The sequence below is a fragment of the Hylaeus anthracinus genome, unplaced genomic scaffold (assembly GCF_026225885.1).
Source record: "Hylaeus anthracinus isolate JK02 unplaced genomic scaffold, UHH_iyHylAnth1.0_haploid 11982, whole genome shotgun sequence".
Lineage (NCBI taxonomy): Eukaryota > Metazoa > Arthropoda > Insecta > Hymenoptera > Colletidae > Hylaeus > Hylaeus anthracinus.
In genome coordinates, this window is record NW_026534330.1 from 1,485,615 (window position 1) to 1,502,846 (window position 17,232).

Genomic DNA, 17,232 nt, shown 5'->3' on the forward strand with positions numbered 1-17,232 from the left:
TTTGAACACTATTTATTAACTGATATTAAATTTTTTAAATAAATAAAAATACCGAAAAATGTGGCGCCATCTAGCTGCGCAAAGTGGGAACTATTAACGACAAACTTGGACGGTTCACACGGCGCCACATTTTTCGGTATTTCGGTCCTGCATGCTTACCCTTCTTGGTGGGTGCCTGGTTGATCTTGACAATTGCGACTTAACCTATTGAAAAGTGTCAATAATCCGTTTTGAAGAATATTATCCAGTTGTTAGAAGCCTATTTTCACGATGGAGAACGAAACTTCGACTGCTACTGAAAAGTCATTCAAAGAAAAGCAGGCGGAAAGAATGAAACGTTTACGAGATCTTCACGCTAAGAGAGTGAGTATGAAAATGTCGAAATATTACCATTACAATTATGCTTTAAATTTTGTATTTTTTTTTTTAAGAGTTTTGTTACTACAGTTTAATCACTTATGACTGTGTTCAAGAGTGTGTAAACTATCATTATATAATTTCCAATGAACTTACCTTTAATTAACCTTAATTTGGCCAAAAAACCTTTGGCACTTCAAGAAGATTTAATCCTTTGTACTTGAGGCCTTTTGTTCTGGTATCTACCAGCAACTCGAGATGTTCTGTTAGCATTCTATTGCCACGAATGCTAATCTTAGATTGACTTTGAATAACCTCTCGAGTTACTGCATTACATTAGGATGTAACTGATAGTCATGTCTTGAATTAATGCATTACATTAAGATACGACTGAGAGTCATCTCTCAGTCAAATTTATTTTTGATATTCGTATCTCTTCTATTTTCTTAAAAAGTTCTATTTGAAGAAAGTATTTTTTAGAGACTGTTTGTTTCATAGAACGAGGCTAGGCAACAAAATCATAAGGAGGTTGTAGAAGAGGACAAGAGAAATAAACTCCCTTCGAATTGGGAATCCCGTAAAAGACAAGCAGAATGGATCATACAAGATGAAGCTGCAAGGAAAGAAGCTCAAGAAAAAGTAAACAGCATAACGTATAATTCATAAGTAGTACATCAAAATGGAATGGAATCTTTTTGTTATTTATTATGTATTTTACAGGGAGAAGATTACGAAAGAACAAAGTTACTTCACATAGAGGCAACAGAAGCAGAACGTATAGCAAGGAAGAAAAAAAATAGAAAAAATCCTGATCCAGGCTTTTCAGACTACGAACAAGCAGCTATACGACAATACAATAGGCTGGTGAAAAATATCAAACCAAATATGGAGTCCTATGATGCAGCTAGAGACAAATTGGGCCCAGCTTTTTATGGGGACAGAAATACCATACTACATGGATTGCACGAGGATAAAAAGGAGGCTGTCGATAAGATGGTTGAAGATTTGGAGAAACAGTTAGTATTTGATTATGATATACTCGCATTAATCGTAGTATTCGTGTTCTACCGTTCTTTAATTTTTCCAGAATTGCAAAGAGGGATAAGTATAGTAGGAGAAGGATGCACAATGATGATGCCGATATTGATTATATCAACGAACGTAATGCAAAGTTCAACCAGAAATTAGAGAGATTCTATGGAGAATACACACGGGAAACGAAACTAAACTTGGAAAGGGGTACAGCTATATAATGGGAGAATGTTACACTAATGGACTTACTACAAATAATTTGTATTTTAAATAGTATTTCAAAGCTCATACAAATAGAAGTCAGAATAGTTAAGTCGTTGACTGTTTAGTAACTAGAAGTGCAAATGGTATATTTTACAGCGCCACGTTTACCAATTTTCCCATATTCGTGTATCGAAAAAGTCAAATTATATATCAAATTATATATTAATTTCACATGACATACGCTATCGTAAATAAAAAACAAATTAAATAGAATTAAGATAATAAATTTCTGTGTTCTCCTCTGGCGATCTGTTGATTTCCTACAACAATTTTTTTTATTTAATTTAAACGATAATTTTATATACAGTTTCTAATGCAGTTCATGTCATACCACCCAACTATGTACTGTTCCTGGAAAAAAATAGCCTCTTTTTATATCGTTCACGTACAACTTTGTATTTTCATTTCTTATAAGACTTTCATATCGACAATAGTATTTCAAGGTATACTCACGATTTGGCGAAAAGTTGTGATGATGTGTAACTCGTATATGAATATCTTGTGTCTCGCCTGTAAAATGACATACAAATTTGCCATACTTACTTTTGCGATTGATAGTACGTGACATTTTCAGTGTCTATAGTATCGATAATTTTTAATCACTATACTCTAAAGAATAAATCCAAATCAAAACATTAAAAATATATTTACATCTGAACTGAAGCTAGTTTTTGACCAAATGTTTTCTTTTGTCAAATTTATACTTGACAAGGAATTTATTATCGAGCTCCTCTTATTGTCATTATTTAGGATTAAGAATTGTGCAAAATTAGTTTTTCTCTTAATTATGCGATAAACGTAAAAAGACTAAGAATCTTCTTTAAAAGTTGCAGACGATATTAAACATTTAAATAATATTACAACTTACCAATTTGTATAAAAAATACGGTTCACAATCAACTCGTTGCAATACTCACTCAAACAGACAACACAATACGGCGATACCAAACTATTAATAATATTCAAGTAAATTATAGTACACCAACACATTAGACATGCGCCTATACTAAGTTTAAATCTACATTATTTTCAAGTAAATTAATTAAAAAATCACAGAACCAGCTATTACTTTTAACATTAAGTACGTTATATTGGGTTGTCTGGAAAATACATGTCAACATTCAAATGTGCCTTTGAGTTTTTCTTAAAAATTGACACGAACTTTCTGGACAACCCAAAAGAATTATTTTATTCGTATTATGCCATTCCACTTCATTTGCGGCTACCGTAAATGGACACGTATACAATTTTCATGAGCAAGTATTCTAATTAGTAATTAACAAATATCACCTTTGGTTGTGCACTTCCGTCACAGTATTCGAAGCGTAAAAGTCAGTCAATTCGCCAAAAGTATCACGTAAAAAAACACATGCTGTTAAGGCACACACGTCAGTCTATCATTCCGGTGGTGGAGGGGGCGGTGGAGCGACGACGAAGCGTTTTAACGAGGTTGAAAGTTCCCCTATCGATTTCTCCGTAGCCGTACCTGTGTTTCCATGATCCAACAGTCTCGGCATGTCGCATTGTTCGCATTTGTTCATCAACGGATGATTACCAAATGTACACATTCTACAGACCCAAGAGGGACCATCTCGTTCATCTCTGTCGACGTTGTTACCGGTCAGCTCCGATCGCCAGGCAGGAGGTTGACTTGGCAAAGGCGGTGGATTAAAACTGCCAGGTACCGGTGGTAGAGGCTGACCGGTGTAAATGTCCTGATAAAACTCTTCATTCGTTTCACCCAGCGGTACTACGAAAAAATAGAACGATAGAAGTTTTGTGGAAAAACTTTGTTCCAATTGAGCCATGTACAACGCTACACACTTTGTGTATTTCTGTGTACATATGTGTCGAGATTTGTTAAGCAATTTGGAAAGTACCCGATATTATCGAAATCGTCATCAAATTCTTACCTCTTGGGTCCGACCACTGATCCACTTCGTCTGCTAGTCTGTCACACTCGAGCTGCAGCTGATAAATTTCGCTTCTCAGCTTCAGCTTCAGCTCCTGCAAAAATTAGCATTGGTTAAGTAGGCCTTACTGGTAGGTCTGGTAATTCGGTAATTCCACATCACATCGAATACATTGCAGAGTAACATATGCCGAGGTTTTTAAAGATGTTTTTAAAAGAAACTTGTTACTTTTTAAAGAAATGTATCACTACGATGGTCCTGTAAGTACCTGTGGCGGCATGGAATCGTATGGCCTTGTGAGAGACTGCAGTTCTTTCTTCATTGCTTCGAGTCGTCCTTTCTCGGCCCTCAGTTCCCTGGCGAGTCTTTCCTTTCTGGCTAACTGCTCAGCTACCAATTTCCTTTGGTGCTCCGCCACTATGAAAATAAGAAATTAAAGTGTTATTGGTCAAAGAATGACTCTCGGAACTGACTACACATCTATCTAAATAAAAAGACATAGTTCTATTTAAAAAAAAAACAAGAAACAGAAATACAAGAATGGCTTTTAAACCCTTTGCACTCGGTGCCATTTATCTACAGAACGTGCAAACAGGAATCACGACGTATTAAATAATGTAATTTATAAAGCATATAATTTCTTGTAATAATACTTGAAAGTATATGAATGTTTAGACGTTGGGGAACATGTTTATGTCAAAAATCGAAATGTTCGTATAATTTGAATAGGTAATGTGTACATATTTGAGTGTACGATGACTTGGACTAAATCGTAGCGTTCAGGAAACGCGTGGTCAACATCGAGCCGACTCGTGAGAAGGAAAAGCGGATCAGGTGGTCCGCGTAGAGTAACGGCGAGTCTGGCTATGTATAGACGGAGCGTGGGGTCAGGAATGCGTAAATATCGTTCTCAGTGTTACGCGCGTGGGTGTAGTACGTGCGACGGACTGACTGGTAGATCCGCAGGTAATTATACGTGTACGATTTGCTATGTAACGCGAGTCAACGAGGAACACAAAGACGGTCGGCTCACTCGGTATCGGAGCAAATATAGCGGATAATAAAAATAGCCTAACCGAAAGTTATTTCGGTAGAAACCCGCGTGGGGTAGGGGGTGAGATACCTTGATTCAACGGCGATCGATTCTGATCGGAATTGGGCTGTATTCGTTCGCCAACGGGACTAGAGGGTGGCGAGGTCGTCGTCGGTCCTGACGGTGTCGTTGGAAGGCTGTTGGTAGGAACGATGTTCGTTGTCGATGGTACAGAAGGTGTGGTTGGAGCGCTCATAGTCGTCGTGGGCCTCGGCAACTGGCTAGGTGGTCCTGCTGGAAGACCTGAATGTCATACGTTTAGATTAGATTGATCCTTTGCACTCGAGAGGCGACTGGGAGACGGCAATCTTTGTTCATAAGCGCCTTATCTAAGAAAATATTCTTAGGAAATGTTAAATGGTAAATTTTCTAAAAAAATACTTTTAGACAATGGATCCCCTTTGCTATCCATCGAGCATGACGGAAAGCTCCTGGAGCTCGAAAATAATACTGCGAAAAGTTTCACCTAAAAATAAAGTTTCAAAACAATAAACCCTTTGGAAACTTTTTGTCATGATTGCCGAACTCGAACAAAAGTTGAAGACGTTGCAATTGCTATCACTCGTAAATTGGAGATAAAAAATATCTTTGTCATTTCAAGTACCACTTTACACGTTCTAAAAGAATATATAAACAACTTAGGAATCGACATTGCTATCAACGCATCAAGGTCCAACGAATTAATAACCAGCTCAGTCGCTGGTAGTTACCTGTAGAAACAATGATTTGCAGATTTAAATTACAATGAACTGAATCTATTTACAGGGTGAGTCACCCAAGACTTGTACCTAAAATATCTCCGTTCCTCGTACGCGGAACATAATTGTTTTCTATTGATAGAAAAAAATTAAGCGGGTTTAAATCACAAGGTCATCCGAAGGTCAATATATTATATATGTTTGAATTCGTCTTTTCAACAGCTATAAGATTACGATATTGAAAAGGATGAACCCATTCCATTCAAAAAAACATCGATGGCCTTGAAATGCTTCATTCATGAAAATATGACCTTGAGATAATGTTTTTGTTTGTCATAGAATGTCCCCCTTGAAACCAAACATTTCCCTCTGGATACATATCTTCGTATCACTAAAAGCAACTGAGGTATTTCAGATACAAATCTTAGGTGACTAATCCTGCATTTAGCTCTTGTAAGTTGTAACCTCTGTGTAGAGGTGAAAATATGGGAACCGAGCGATACAGACCTGGTGGCCTCTGAGGACCGGTTTGAACTGGTGGTATCAAGCTGTTTGGCCTGCTGGAGCCCATGGGCGGTCTGATCCTCGCAGCGGCCACGCTGCCAACGGCTCCTGCGCCGATGCTGATCTGCAAGCGACTCTGAAAACCCCGAGGATCGAGGGAGGAGCTCGAGTAGGTCAGACTCGAGCCCTGCGATCTGATGTCGATCGGAGGTTGAGGCTCCGAGGACGGCGGCCTCAGCGTCAGGCTGACCGACGTGTAGCTTCGTGTGTGATCGATCTGCGGACCCGTGTTTTCCACGTTCACCACCGGCTCCGCGTAATGTGACCGCGGATCGATGATCAATTCGCTTCGTTTACAGACGCCGCCAATCGTCGGCACCGTTCGAAAATCTGCAGGTATTCAGTGAAATCAGATTAGATTAAATCAAGTGCCGTAGAACTCTAGAGGAACGTTTTCAGGTGCAGCTATCTGTTACATCTTCTGGTGTCCTATCGCGATGAACTTGGATTTTTAAGTGTCTTTACAGGGAAATGTAAATTGGAAGTTAACACTAAACCTACTACCACCGGTTAAATGACTGTTTTCATACATTTCTATATCGTTTTTATATGTAGTATATGAATTATATGTATACAATCGACTCACGGATTATTCAAAACTGTCTTTAAGACAGTTACGATACGTCCTATCGCGGTAGAAATAGTTACAAATGAACGTCGATAGGTTTAGTGTTAAGGAGCTATTATCGTATCCTCGGAAGACAAAATTTTGTTTATTTCTCGTGCATGATAAGAGCCCTTTAGCTCTTTGCAGCCAATCGATAAATATATGCGTTTAGGCAGTTAGGTTACAGTATTCGGTAAACGCCTATTATCTTCCACCGTGTATATACAGAGTGCTCCTTTAGCTATTACATGTTTCAGATGTAAATCGTGTCTTTTGAATATAAGATACTCCGATGTTTTGCCAGTATCCGACCTATCTGACACACTGGTATTGCGTAACATAGAATAGAATAGAGTAAAATAGAATAGAGTAAAATAGAGTAGAGTAGAGTAGAGTAGAGTAGAGTAGAATAGTAATAGAGTAGAGTAGAGTAAAGATGCATCGAGTCAAGTAGCTTAGTGTAGGGGTAGCGTAGAGTAGAGTACCATCGAGTCGAGTAGTTTAGTGTAGAGTAGTGCCAAGTCGAGTAGCGTAGAATAGAGTACCGTAAAATATAGTCGAATAGAAGAACGTAGAGTAGAGTAGCATACCTTAAAGTAGAACCCCGAATATTTCTTGAAAAGGACATGTGGCTACGGTCGAAACGTTTCGTCCAAACAGTTTAATTTAGGTCTCCTTTGAAGATTGAATCGCAGATTTCCCTTGCGAGCAAAAGGAATATCCAGTCTGATCGGCCGACTCACGGGATGTATACGCCACAAGGTCACGACGCGTAGTCCAATCAGAAATAAAAACCGTTGCACGTGGAAGGAACCTGTTTTATTTGTGTACGAACGTGATGCACTCTACAACGCAATTGCTCGTTGCGTAAGCAAACGGCCGTGTATGTATCAAATTTATCTACGCAAATATACTGCTATAATGTTGCAACTACTCGCCGCCGGATCTGCGGAAACGATTCGCCCCTTACCATTCCTGACGCACAGTTTCTCCAAGCTTTATTCGCCTACCGTTTACACTGTTAAAACCGAACTATAACTCGTCAGATTTTCTCGATAGAATGGCATCCGAATTGTTCAAGTGTCAGACATTTCTTCCACGTAAGGAATAAAATTTATTCGAGAATTTTAATCACGTTTTACACAACTGAGAAATTACTGAGAAATTTCTTCCGCGTGTCTCGAATAACTGCATAGGTGAAACAATTCCGATTCGGATACAAAATTAGAATTCCGTAAAAATGAACTTTATATTTACAAAAGTGCTCTAGTCTACTCGTGTCTCCACTCATCTACTCTGATCTGCTGCGTTAACCTACTCTAATCTAATTTATTCTACACTGTTCTTGTCTCTTTTTGTCCACTCTGCTCTACTCTACGCTACTCGACATTGGTATGTCACGTAATCCCCGAAGGAACTAGCTCGCAAACCGTCGGAGTACCTCATTCAAAGGACACGCATTTCATTCGGATGCTTCTGCTAGTATCAACCACGAAGAACCGGCTCGTTAAAACCTCAAATAGCTCGGTTATACCGCACGAACCTCGATCATTGCACGAACACCCAGCCCCGTTTTCCCGCAATCATCGAGGTTCTATTATACTTTTATTTACGACCACACCAATCATTCCTTGCCGTGGCATCGAACTGATAATCCAATCGGACATGTCTGGTGCGGCCAATGTGTACAATGCATACCGCGATTGCCGGCAGGACTGCAGGCAACGTTAACGTTCAGCTCGAATCCAGGTGGCTCCTTCCCCGCGTTCTGGATGTGATTGGTGCAGTTGGCGTCCGCTGGGCCCGTGCAATCGTCGAAAAAGCTTCTGTTGGGGCAGGCAGCCGGCGCCGAGAAGGGGGTGGCAGGGTTAGCCGCGATTGGGGACGACGCCGATATCGTGTTCGCGCGTGTACAGCTGAGAGGGCAGCGTCGCGTGGTGCCGATGTCCAGTGAGGCTGGTCTGTGTGCTCGCGTGTTGCTACTTGTCGCTGTGGTTCGTTGCGCCAGGCTCATAGCGCAGCAACGTTGCTGCGTTGCCAAGCTCGTTCGTTGCTGCTGTGGGTGTTGCTGTGGCGACGGTTGTTGCTGCTGTTGCTGCTGGAGCACGCCGCAGAGAGCAGCCGGTGGGAATGCGCCCGGAGACGGTCGTGACTCTTGGGTGGCGCGCAGGCTCCTCGCGCATGTCTCCCGATCGTGACTGTTCTGCAACGCACACATGCACCCGGGTCAGCCAATTTCCTCTCGTCGTCAACTCGTTCGCAGGCATTTCCCTACGACCGTTTTGCCGAACTTTACGGGAAACGTCTTCCCTCCTGGCCCTTCTGGACTTTCATAATAGCTGACTGTTGTTTCGGAACCTGGACGCTTCCTAGGGGATCGATGCAAGCTGCGTTAACCTTTTGCGGTCCAGCTGTACCTCCCGTGCATGGGCAATGTCTATCGTTCTGGTCCAACCGTGCTCGCGAAGCACGTCGACGTTTAACCCGTTCGCTGCCCTCGTGGGCAGAAATGGGCGTCGCTAGCGCGCTCTGGAGGGAGAATGGACTCCTCAGTTGAATTGAGTTTTGAATTTAACAGAAAATTTCTAACAGCCTACAGGGCGAGTCACTTAAGATTTATGCCTAAAGTATCTCCGTTATTTTGTATGATACGAAGAGAAAATTCTACACGATCATCATTCTTCTGTGAAACTTTCTACTAATATTATTTACTATCGTATTAACATCAGCCCGTAATCAAAAATAATGATACTGTTTTTTCCCCTGCTTCACTCGTGCATAAAGTTTCATCGTAATCTGCGTGTTATTATCGCACGATGTTCTCTGTCAGATGGCCGATTCCTCAGGGACTGAAATCTGAGAGCTTCTAGCGCGGAGCGTTATCATCGCAAGAGATTAGATTATTGCGTTCAATCTGTGCTGATTAAGGAACGCCATCGCCAACGTTTCCGAGTGTTAAAAAGTAGAAAAATACAAACGCCGAACACACAAGAACGTAGATAGTACAGTACACACAAGGACGTACAGACCGATCGCGTTAAGTTGCCGTCGAATCAAATTCGCCGCACTGCCTCGAGATACAGTAAAGACTGGATAAGTGCAAGACAGGACTGACTGGATAAATGCAACATGACTATCCTCACCACTGACGGGGTTCCTCCTTGACGCTCTGCGAGCGAGCAGTGTAATATTAGGTTGTCTCGAAAGTTTCTTTCGCGAGCTGCACTCGATTATTTGATGTGGTCGTGTTTATATAAACAGACAATCTAATTTCATAGATATTCATGTTGTAGCAGTAATGGAGCAAAATGAATCGTGCACGATTCAGTAATGTAACATAAAAACATAAACTATCGTGCACGTATTACTTATTAAGAAAGCGAAAGAAACTTTTGGGACAACCTAATATGATCCTAACCGATTGATAACGCTTCTGCCGACTGCTTTATTTCCGCTGACCTCTTTCTCTTTCACTCTCTATCCTTTTCTACGTTCGACGCTCGACTCGAGCCAATTGTAAACACGGAATAAAAACCTCGACTGGATAACTGCAATGTTTGGGTCCCGATTTTCTCGCACCAGTCTTTACTGTATACGTATTTTTGTTATTGGCCGCCGTCTCACATCAAGAGTCTACCGCGCGACAAAGAAAGTCAAAGAGAAACGTAAGAGTGATGAGAGCGAGTGACAATTGGAATCCATTGGCTTAAAAGTGAAATATTACAGGGATCGAACGAAACTACTTAAGTTTCTCATGTCTGTGATTTTATAACATCTTACTACTATGTATTTGCTGGAGCGAGCTGCCTAATCGCTTTGCCCCTCCAGTTTGTAGACACTCGGCAACTTAACGTGGTCGGTCAGTAGATAGTATTAGATTGGCCAAAAAGTTCGTTCGGATTTATAACGCACAAATAAACAGCGATTTTTCTTAAACAGAGAAATATACTCCGACTCTCGATTTAGGATTCTATTTCTATTATGTTTAGCTACAGAGAACTCATTCGCGAAACTGTTGCTCGCGAATCTACGACAAGGATTTTGAAAGAGGTCGTTTGACTCCGCTTGGTACGTTTAGTGTTAATAACCCTTCCAACTGCAGAGACAACAATCGCCACAAAAATCGAACAAACTTTCTGGCCAAGCTAATATGATACACACAGGTTCCACGCTCGTGCAACGGATGGGAAGGAAAGTTTGTGCCGTTAATTCGCAACGCGAGGGGTTATGATGCTCGTGTGTATATGCTGGTTAGTCGTTATCGTGCTGTTGCGTTTTCTTTTTTTTTTTTTTTTTGCGGTGACGGACGAGCGAAGAGAGCAGATCTTTGCAGACTGGTTACGAGCACACTCTGCACAATCGGGTAGCCATTCGCGGAGGACTCGATCCAACGAGTAGCGTGAACAATCTTCCAAGGTTCGGAGTGATCCGTGTTATCGCAGAATTAGGCTTTAGGACCCGCACGCCACGGAAGTACTTGTCCTATTTTGGATCGAGTTTCCTGGAGCAACTTGGCGGGCAAAGAGCAGCTGTACCTGGGCAATGCACTGGGAGACGACGTGATCAGGGAGCGCAGGGAACTGCTGCTTCAGCTCATGGAACAGCTGCATGATAGCGATGTTAGAGCAATGGCACTCCCCCATCGTGGGCCCCCATCCTCCTGGCAAGGCCTACCTGCGAGTGCCAGGTTCTCTCGTTACATCGGTTCGTCCGATTCGTCGATACAGGGTGCTTTCCAATTGCAATATCCCTAAGCCTTTGACTATACAGGGCGAGGCATTTAAAACAGGCCGCCTGAATAATTCGCTTACTTTTAGCGATAGAAAAACATATACCCTGTATATGGCTTTTTACCATACACCTTGTACGTACACATGGCTTTTTACGTATAATTTTGTATTGTAAAAAAATTGTTTATTATCGCTAAACATCCAATAAAGAAAAAAAACCTGTAACTTTCATAAAGACCGACTCAATACATTATTCTTAAGAAATTCGTAAAAAAAACGCCTCATTTTCAACGTCCTTAATTGATCTCCGCTAATGAAGTCACGTTAATGTGTGTAATGTATACGTGTACCACGATTCGGTTGCACCAGGACGAACGTAGACGAACGAATCTCGAGTTGAAACACTGGAATCCGGCAAGATCGTCGACATTTTTGCGGTTTAATGGATAAACGATTTGGATACCCTCCAAATATGACGTTTCGCGCGGTTTCGTGTCGTTCCGCGTGAGTGTTTCAAATTATTCAACCACGGATGAACGGACGGACGGAGGACGCGATTAATGGAGACAATGTCGTGAGAAAATGAAAAGGAGAGGACCGTGGAACCTGCCGGGGCAAATCGTCCGACTTGTCGGATGATCCATTGAAACATTAGTAGGCGATCGTACGCGTTTACGCGCTCGCAATTATAGCAAAGGTCGCTGCACGTGCCTCGCGATACCTATCAAAAACTGGCCAGTCATAAGGACTATTTTCAATGTTGTTTTACGTAGAAATTAATTAATATTCAATCCTTTATAACTCTAGTTTAAACAGATGCGTTTACTCGTCATCTCACTACATTAAAGTACGAATATACCAAATCCTCAACATGATTTTTATTACAATGCATCCGTACACATAATCTGAGTCTCAACCTAATGGTCATTGCAATGCATAGATACGAACTTTAGCAGCCATGAAATTTTGCTTATTATGGTAGTCTCCCAATGATTATAATTATCAAATACATTTGTAATCTGTTAGAATATTAATAATAATAATAATAATAATAAGTAAAAATGTATGGCTACAAATTTTCGAATATACATACATATACATACATGTACACAGGATGTCCCAAAAATGTTGGAGTTCCTTGAAAGGGGTGTTCGTGTATATTGTTTTGTTCTTACTGATTGCTGTGGAAACTGTCTTGGGTACACCACTGTACGTATGCGAGATGTTCGTATCGTGTCTGGGCTAAATTTCAAAGGCCGACAACTCCGAAACACCCGGTAGGTTACGAAATTGGCACCGAGTAAAGAAACAGTGGACACCTGTGCCGCATGGCACGAGGAGTGCCACATAATTAGCCGGCACTGCGCGTGCCACGCTCCCACGCGTCCGCGCTGAGTTTGCAGGTGCACTCGCGTGTGTGAATTGCGTAAAATTACGATAAATCTCTCCGTTTCGTCGAATGATCTATGAAAATCCAGTCGGATTATCTAATATACCGTCCACGCCCTTTCCAAGATCGCGCGATGATTCGTTTCGCAAGCTGATTATGGATTTCGGAATCGAACGTCGGCTCTGGAAATTTCAATGCGAGCTGACACTGCGTTTACACTTGTAAATACAGTAAGACCCCGCTTAACGCGGGGAGATGCGTTCCAATAAAATCCAGCGTAAAGTGTAAAGTGTAAAGTGTAAAGCGTAAAGTGTAAAGTGTAAAGTGTAAAGTGTAAAGTGTAAAGTGTAAAGTGAAATTAGATTCAGATTAGACAAATTTGTGCGTATACGGAGATTTTACTGTATCCTGTACTGTATATACTGTATGTATATATTTTACTGATTACATTGAATCATTAAGTATAGTGCAGCAGGTGGCGGTTCGCGATCAGTTAGTCCTAAGATATCCTGTCACTTGATTTTCAATCTCTCCAACTCTTGCGTGTGCGCCAAGTCTGTAAAATTTTTGTTTTATTTCGTAACATTATTTGTTAAATTGTTTTTTATTGCATCAGTTATAGACTTATCTATTGCTAATATACATTTTTATTCATAAAACATTCGTTGAAAATCAAAAAAGTTCGAGCGAAGACGTCATATTTATACCGAGGAAGGTTCTTTCTCATTTGATATTTTTTTTTTGTGACGAAGTCATCTAGTCGTTTGTCATTTATATATATATAAAATAATATATAAATAAATACATTTCGTATATATTCCGTGCATACTTTGCTGCGACAAAGGCAGACTGATGTGTATTTTCGTATTGTACAATACGCGAACAATTGAACATCGGTAGTCCAGTTGTTATACGTAATATCCTCATAGATTCCTTGCAAATCGTTCAGCGACCAAAACTCGAAACTTAAATCGAAATTAAAACTTACTATCGAATAAACAGCTGCATTGCGCACGTTTTGAAACGTAACGTAGGTCTGTATTTGAAGATACAATGCGACCGAAACCTCTCGAGTAACATCGTAGCATATTTTCTTTGTCGGAAGAAACTAACAATAAGTAAGAGGTTAGAAACTGTACTCGTGGAATTCGCATTTGGCGCAATGCCACGGGAGAGAATAAAGCGCTAGGTAAAATTAATAATTTGCTTCCCTCTTTCACCCGTTGCTTCGCACCTGGCAGTAGCGAGTGTCAGGTGAGCGAAGCATCAATCAGAGAGAAAACTGTTTATTGGCACGCGTCGTCGTTTACGAGACCATCCGGTTCGCCGAAAACGACAGCTCGAACAAGGTAGATGTCGATTTGTCGATGCTTTCTAAGACTGATTTACAAATCATCTGGAGATCTTCGATTCTGAATTGACTTGCTGGGAAATTTGCAAGACTCGCTATTTCCTAAGGAGGATAATAATAAGCAAAATTTGATGGCTACCGAACCTCGATTGTATGTATTGATTTTTGGAGCAGCTGATCCGCCGTTGTTTGGGTAGCGGCATGATCCCAAAAGGTCACCCTTGATAATAATTAATAATGCACTTTGAGGCTTATCGTCACAGTTTCACCACTGCTCTATATTAATAATTACCCGACTGCGGATTTTATGCATTTATGATATAAATTAATATAATAAACACATGGTAAACATAGCCAAAAGGTATATGCACTTATGCAAAATGAAATAACAATATTATTACAATAATTGTACAATATATATTTATCATATATTACGTACATTCTGTTTTATATATCATTTTACGTCATAAACGCATAAAATCTGCAGTCTAATTATTAATATACAAATATATTTTGAAAATAATAAAAAGAATATTTTATGATTTTTTACATTTTTCCAACCCTCAAAGATTTTTGGACGACCCATAATTTAACACGTTTATTCCCACATCACCTATCTATGGATGACAGTGATTTTCACTGAAGAACTAAAAAAATTAATTCTGAAAATTCAGCATTAAAGAAAATGAATCTAAATGAAATTCTAGAATTTTGATGCAGTTTCATAAATAAGTGCCATAATAAGTATTTCATTCATATGTAGTTTCCAATAGTTTAAATTAATATTCAATTCTAACAGAAATTTTCAAGAATATTTGTCTTGCAGTCAATGTGTCAAGCTTCGATCCAGAGGAAGCGAAGGTGAAGTTTAAGAAACACTGACCTAAAGCAATAAATTAGATTTTGCCTAACACGTGCATGAACCAACATCAGAAGCGTAATCGGTCGAGTCAATATATTACCCGGTTATGAATCAGTGTCTGTTCAAAGCTCCGGAATAAAGAATGAAAAGGAAAAAAAGATTTGAATGCACGAAACACGCAGAATGCTTCTATCGGTGACAGAGGAGATTTTAAGAGAGGAACGAGAGTGTCGTTCGTCCGGACAGGCGAAAAAGGAAAAGCGGAATTCCAGCATGCCGGGAAGATATTTGTGTCATGAAATAACCCAGGAGACACAGCGTGGCTGTTTTCGTCTGCTCCTGGCAATGCAGGGAAAACCCAATTCCACGAGTATTTTCACTCTTTTGGAATAATTTTCACCGTTTCTTATTAATCCTTAAGGGGTTACACTACTTTGGTCGTCTTTTGGTCGAGTTTAATGTCGAACGAAAATAAGGAACCAAGAATAATAATTGACGAGGAACGCGGCCCGTTAACGTTGAGCAGAGCTACAATAAGTTACGATCGGAGGCGAAAATAAACACTATTCTGAAAATAATGTTACTCTTTTCGCGTAGGAAACATCAGAATCGACTGCTAAGTAAACATCGCGGAAGCCAATCAGTGATAATCCAGCATTTTCGTACAATTCACCTTTCGATTCGATTTTTAGATATTAGACAACATAATGTGCACAATCATCTTTAAGCGAAAAGAATATAATAAACAGAGGGAAGAAATGAAAAATGTTTGGAAATTAGGAAAAAGAATATATAGGAAAATTATTTAAACAAAACTGGATGCTAACATGTGTTAATCTAAATTAGAAATTACATGAAGTTATTAAATAGTATTTAAAATAAAATCATATGATAAATATTCTTTCTTCATTTATATTGAATATAGTTTTTTTATTTTTTTTGGTAAGGCAAATTTCACCAAACTTTTTTACTGACAAGTATTTTAAATATGAAAAAATTATTATTACAAAAATTAAACTATTTCAATTTTTAAATTTCATTTCAATTCTATATTATTATCTTTTTAATTGGTTATACGTTACTATTTCAAAAACGTAAGATGACACAAGTTTCTTTTTATGAGAAAAGGATACTTTCGATGGTTCCTTTATCAATAAATTCTTCACTTTACACCAATGAACGTTTCAAATAGTTTGTATCCATATTATCAGAATCAGCTTGAATATCGTGATTGATGCAACATATAATTTAAAATAAATCCGATGTTACGTTAAACATAAATATTTATTATTTCACTTTTCCCCTATCCTCGAAATCTGGCCCATGGAAAGTATTATTTTATTTTATTTTCCTTGGTTCACTAGGGAAAAAGGTTGCGCACCACTGCTTTAAATAGAAGAGAATCCCGGCTTCAAATCGTGTGGTTGAAACTCACCGGACGGCAACCATTGGAAATGTCCAACGAACGAGGAACGGTAACGCACACTTCGAACACTTAACGAAGACACTTTCGCAGACGGTGCAACTTTTTCCCACCTGTCGAGTATTCGAATTTCAACTGTCACTGTACGGTGACGCGATTAACAGTAACTTTTCTGTCGTTTTCGAAGGTTTCAAAGCACGAACAAGCGATGAGACCGTCCGTCGTGGCCACTGATCAGCTGTGCACTGCGTACTGAATCACGATGGTCAACAGAAAAACTATTTTTTTTTTGGACGTAATGTAAATTTCATAAAATCAGTTCACCGTGTTGCGATTATTTCATTTTAATTTATCATTCGGATATCTACGGAGATCTGCGCAAAAATATGCTTCTTTGAAGATCAAAATAAAAGAAACTCGATAGACAACGTAGTCAAGATGGCCGCTTGTACAAGTGCTTCCCTATTTATGAATGGAGACGCGTCGTAATAGTCGTGGTCACGAGGAAGGGGAAACCGCGTGCTATTTTAAATCTCCAACGAATGGATAGCGATGTCGTCGAGATAGATATATTCTTTTTCGCGTGCCGCAAGCTTCCACTGCATAATTTCGTGAATATTACCGGAGAAATTTTTGGAAATAAATCTGGGCGATGGATAGAGATATCAACGAACCCGAGGTTTATTGTAAACACTGGTATATTCATTTCTACGACTATAAACCAAAGTAATACAATAATAGTAATAATATTTATGACAATAATAATAATAATAATAATAATAATAATAATAATAATAATAATATAATCACTAATACGAAATACCGAGTTTGTTAAATCGTTGGACTACGTTAATAGAAATAAGCACTATTTTCGGGACGATCGTTCTTCCACTTTAAAATCATCATTTACAATGTGGTTCATAACACCGAAGAATTACTTGTTAAATT

The 17,232-nt window shown here is 39.5% G+C and overlaps 2 protein-coding genes across 5 annotated transcripts; one reads left to right on the top strand and one right to left on the bottom strand.

Moving 5' to 3' along the window:
* The first annotated feature begins 137 nt into the window (after positions 1 to 137).
* Positions 138 to 1,899, top strand: LOC128886148 (pre-mRNA-splicing factor syf2). Its single transcript, XM_054140772.1, has 4 exons — positions 138 to 363; positions 856 to 996; positions 1,078 to 1,373; positions 1,445 to 1,899. Exons 1-4 carry the CDS (start codon positions 271 to 273, stop codon positions 1,608 to 1,610), a joined length of 696 nt encoding a protein of 231 aa, XP_053996747.1. The 5' UTR covers positions 138 to 270; the 3' UTR covers positions 1,611 to 1,899.
* Positions 1,634 to 16,531, bottom strand: LOC128886140 (mucin-2). Of its 4 annotated transcripts, XM_054140749.1 has the most exons (10): positions 16,297 to 16,531; positions 11,064 to 11,202; positions 8,227 to 8,731; positions 5,865 to 6,251; positions 4,690 to 4,902; positions 3,835 to 3,983; positions 3,567 to 3,660; positions 3,140 to 3,403; positions 2,107 to 2,163; positions 1,634 to 2,004 (listed from the first exon to the last, which is right to left on the bottom strand). In XM_054140749.1, the coding sequence occupies exons 2-10, from the start codon at positions 11,169 to 11,171 to the stop codon at positions 1,979 to 1,981; spliced, it is 1,803 nt and encodes a 600-aa protein (XP_053996724.1). In that variant the 5' UTR covers positions 11,172 to 11,202; positions 16,297 to 16,531; the 3' UTR covers positions 1,634 to 1,978. The 4 variants fall into 4 exon arrangements, with proteins under 4 accessions (XP_053996724.1, XP_053996723.1, XP_053996722.1 ...); XM_054140748.1 differs by lacking the exons at positions 1,634 to 2,004; positions 2,107 to 2,163; positions 11,064 to 11,202 and adding an exon at positions 8,807 to 8,897 and having other exon boundaries at positions 2,592 to 3,403; XM_054140747.1 differs by lacking the exons at positions 1,634 to 2,004; positions 2,107 to 2,163 and having other exon boundaries at positions 2,592 to 3,403.
* Positions 16,532 to 17,232: the final 701 nt, after the last annotated feature.